The sequence below is a fragment of the Rhinolophus hipposideros genome (genome assembly GCF_964194185.1).
Source record: "Rhinolophus hipposideros genome assembly, chromosome: 2".
NCBI lineage: Eukaryota > Metazoa > Chordata > Mammalia > Chiroptera > Rhinolophidae > Rhinolophus > Rhinolophus hipposideros.
The window spans coordinates 108,801,882-108,805,929 of record NC_138048.1 but is presented as its reverse complement, the minus strand read 5'-3'; the positions used below and the strand labels follow the sequence as shown (position 1 = coordinate 108,805,929).

The 4,048-nt window shown below is 68.7% G+C and overlaps 1 protein-coding gene across 1 annotated transcript in view; it reads left to right on the top strand.

Annotated features, from left to right (window-relative positions):
* The window catches only part of HSF2BP (heat shock transcription factor 2 binding protein), a gene marked incomplete at its 5' end in the record, with an annotated part of 67,001 nt that overhangs the window by 251 nt on the left and 62,702 nt on the right, over window positions 1–4,048 (top strand). Inside the window, 2 exons of the mRNA XM_081079617.1 lie at window positions 102–330; window positions 1,309–1,459. Of these exons, the coding sequence (XP_080935743.1) occupies window positions 102–330; window positions 1,309–1,459 (380 nt within the window). The remainder of the gene's footprint in view (window positions 1–101; window positions 331–1,308; window positions 1,460–4,048) is intronic.

Genomic DNA, 4,048 nt, shown 5'->3' with positions numbered 1-4,048 from the left:
GTCAGCGAGGACCGGGGCTCGGCCAGGAATAGTCGCGTGGCCGACTGTACATGGTCTAGAACCTTTAGGCACATTCACAGGGCCCCCATTCGACCCGGCAGCCATCCCACGGGACACGCGGCCCCGAGTTCTTCACTGCACCGCTCAGAGCGCCTCGGCGGGTGGACACCGGGAAGGGGGACAGCACCGCGGGGTCCCCCAGGGTCGGGGTCCCGGTCGGGGCGGGTCCCGCGGGGGCAGGCGGGGCCGGGTGCGGAGCGTGTCGCCCGCCAGCAGGCGGGCTTCCCGCGGGTCGCAGACACGGACGAAGGCTTCGTCGTGCGGCCGTCGGTACGTTTCACCCTGCAGGCCGCACGTGCTGCGCGCAGTGCACCCAGTGGGCGAGCGCACGCCCTGGGTGGGGCAGCCGCGTGGTGCGCCGATCCCCACGGGGGCAGGGCAGACTTCCCGAGGGCCCCGCGGGCGGGGTGCGGGCACCCTGCTGCAACCGGCGGGGCCGCGGGGCCGCGGGCTGAGCGGCTGCTGCTCCCTCGCGGGCGTCGCCCTCGTGTCAGCTCTGCCAAGCGGGAGAGCGCGCTCCTCCGTCCTCCCCTTGGCGGTCACACCGGGCTCCTACTGTGTCTCCTTTCCGCGCACACGTCGGAAGCCCCGGCTAAGCCGGGGAGCTGACGCGCGTCCCGCGGAGCCCACGCCTGGTCCGTGGGGGACGGCGCTGCGCGCGCTGCGCGGTTTGAGCCTCGAGGCTCGCCGTACCCGACCGGCCCGGCGTCGTCTCGCGCTCCTTCCCGCGCTTTCTGGTGGGCGGGGCCGGGGCGCGCGTGCTGCGCAGGCGCGGGGAGCGGAGGCCAGCGGGCGGCCATGGGCGACGCCGGAGGCGCGGAGCAGGCCTGCCGGGTGCGTGAGGCGGCCCCCACGTGCTTTCCCGCGCCGTCCCGGCCCGGTGGGCCTCGCCGAGTGCGCGCAGGACCGGCCCTGGGGCGCTTCGGACCGCGTGGCCGGGGCCGGGCCGGGAGGTGGCGGCGGTCCGCCCGCCCCGGGGCCGTGAGGCTCGCGTCAGGCTCGCTGTGCGCGGGGAGTCGGGTCCCGCGTGACGCCGCGGCCCGTGACGTGGGAGCAGGAGCCGGCCCGAGTCCGCGCGTCCCGTGCCCGCCACGGCGGGGGGAAGCCGGCAGGACCCGCCTGCGGAGCGTGGGCCGCGGACGGCGCGACGGGGACGCGCGTGCTCCGCGGGGGGCCGCAGGCGGGAGGCCGCGCGCGACGGGCGGCGGGCGGCGGGCGGCGCGTGACCCAGGCCTGTCGTGCCCGCAGCGCGCGGGGGCCGCGGAGCCGTGCGTCCGGGTCGGAAGGAAGGAGCTGGAGCGGCTGACGACCGAGGTGATGCAGCTGCGGGACCTGCTGCCCCGCGTCCTGCTGGCCGACCTGCCGCGGAGCCTGCGGAGCCTGCGCGCTGCGGGCGACGGTGAGTGTCCCGCGGCCCGTGGCCCGACGGCGGGAGCGCCCGCGCCGCGCGTGTCTTACGGGGGGAACGAGCCGCCGTGGGGGCGGCGGGGGGCGGGGAGGAGCCGGCCGTCCCGGGGCCTGAGCAGGGCCTCGCCGCGGCCGCGCGCTCCGCTCCCCGTGTCCGCCCTCTTTGCGCCCACGTCCCCTCCGCACGGCTGCCTCTGACGGCTCAGGGTTCTCGGACCGCCTGTGCACCCCCTGCAGGACTTGCACGTGTCCGCGCACGTGTCTGCTCGTGTCTGTGCACGTGTCTGTGCTCGTGTCTGCGCTCGTCTGCGCTCGTGTCTGTGCTCGTGTCTGTGCACGTGTCTGCGCTCGTGTCTGCGCACGTGTCTGCTCGTGTCTGTGCTCGTGTCTGTGCACGTGTCTGCGCTCGTGTCTGCGCACGTGTCTGCTCGTGTCTGTGCTCGTGTCTGCGCACGTGTCTGCTCGTGTCTGCGCTCGTGTCTGTACACGTGTCTGCGCTCGTGTCCGTGCACGTGTCTGCTCGTGTCTGTGCTCGTGTCTGTGCACGTGTCTGCGCTCGTGTCTGCGCACGTGTCTGCTCGTGTCTGTACACGTGTCTGTGCACGTGTCTGCTCGTGTCTGCTCATGTCTGTGCACGTGTCTGTGCACGTGTCCGCGCTCGTGTCCGTGCACGTGCCTGCGCTCGTGTCTGTACACGTGTCTGCGCTCGTGTCCGTGCACGTGGCCGGCCCTTGTCTCTCGGTGGCCGCACGGCCCAGCTCCCAGCCCTGGTTTGAGTTCCCCGGGACGTGCCCGGTGCCGCGCACCCTGCGGATCGGAGCCCTCACGTCACACGTCAGTCCGGGGCCGGCCGTTCTCGGCGGCGTTCCAGGACTGAGTCGGCCGTTGCCTAACTGAGGCTGAATCACAGCTACACCGACTTCAGCGTTCCGGGCCGACCCACCGCAGTGAGCCGGGCTGTTGGCCGGGGCCTGGGTCGTGTGTCGACAGAAGGCGTCTTCCCAGCGCAAGTTCCTGGTTTGTGCCAACGCGTCTGCCCGGGGGCAGCCGTGTCCGGCGAGCAGGGCGGGTGCCCGTGGCCAGCACAGCGCGCTGCCCTGCTGACCGCCCTCGGACCTGCCGTCCTCGGCTCCGGAGCCCCCGCCGCCTGCCCGCCCCCCTGCTGATGCCGAGGGCTCGGGGCGGCGGCAGTGGGTGGACGGGGCTGCGTGTTTCCTCTGCGCCCCCCGCAGCGGCGATCCCCACGGGGCCTGCGCGCAGCCTCAGCTCGCACTGGGAGCCAGTGACGCTGTTTTCTCCCCTCCCCTCCCGCTGGCGGGCTGCCGCTTGTCCCTGCGCTGGCTGGTCGCGCCCCGCCGCACAGTGATGCACCGCGGTCTGCACCACACATCAGGGTCTCGGGTGGTCAGCGTGAGTCAGTCCGTGGAGGCCAGTCCTCTACCCAGGTCAGATTCTGCTGTAAGAGCGAGGGCCACAAACGGATCTGGGGCCTTGGTCAGGGTTAGACTTCAGGAGATCTCGTCCCGCACGCCCTGGCCTGCCTTCCCCACGGATGTCGTGGGCCACTTCTCAGTCCCCTTTGCTGATCGCCCTTTTCTGCAGCAGCCTGGCAGCCGCGGAGACTCAGCCCTGGGCCCCCTTGTCCCCTCCTCTGGGCACACACAGCGTCAGTTACCGTCTGGGTGCCAGTGGCTCCTGGATGTGGCTGTAGCTCAGACCTCTCCTCCGGGCTCAGAACCCTGACTAAGTCCTACCAGGCATTTCTTCTCATGTGTTTCATACTCACGTCAAATTCTAATTGTCTCGCCTTAGCCTAATCAGTCTATGACTATTAGGAGGGACCTAGAGTCTCACAAGGTCAGGTTTGTGGCTCATGGCAGGGAGGGAGACCACCCACCAGAGGCACTGGGCATCTTGCCAACAGAGCAAAGCTGGAGCTGCTGTAGGATTTGGGGCAGGGTGGAGTTCAGCTGAAGTGCAGGGGAAGCTGTGTTTCTGTGGCTCCAGGCAAAGGAGGGCTGCCTCGGGTCAGCATCAGGTCTCCCTGCAGTGGGCGCAGGTCCCGTTTCCTGGAAAACTGCAGAATTGAGGTAGATGTGGAATTTAGTGCCTGCAAATCCTTCTTTGAGGTTCTGTGGCTCCTGGAAGCCACACTGCTGCCCTGTGTCACAGTGTCTTTGGTCCTACAGGAGGGAGTAGGACGTGTCCTTCCTGGTGTAAGCAAAATTTCTGATAGTGGGGATTTTACAGACTAAGCTTTCTCTGAATAAGAAACCACTCATGAAAGCAGGGGTCACGATGACACTTACAGTGCAGTGTGTCCTTGGGAGAAATATTGTTTCCTGTTAACTTGGCAGCTGGCGTCATGTGTGTCTGTTATCCCAGCCCGACAAACTGCAGGGCAGTTTCACTTTCTCAGAGCAAGCAGGTTTTTACTTTCTCGTGGCTGACTCATGACATCCGTCCCCCCACCCCACCGAAAACTGGCTTCCTGAGCCTCCCCAGGGCACCGACGTTCAGATGAGGGGCCCAGCATCCTCCTTGCTCCCCACCTCCTGCTCACCATTCAGCCTCACCTGTC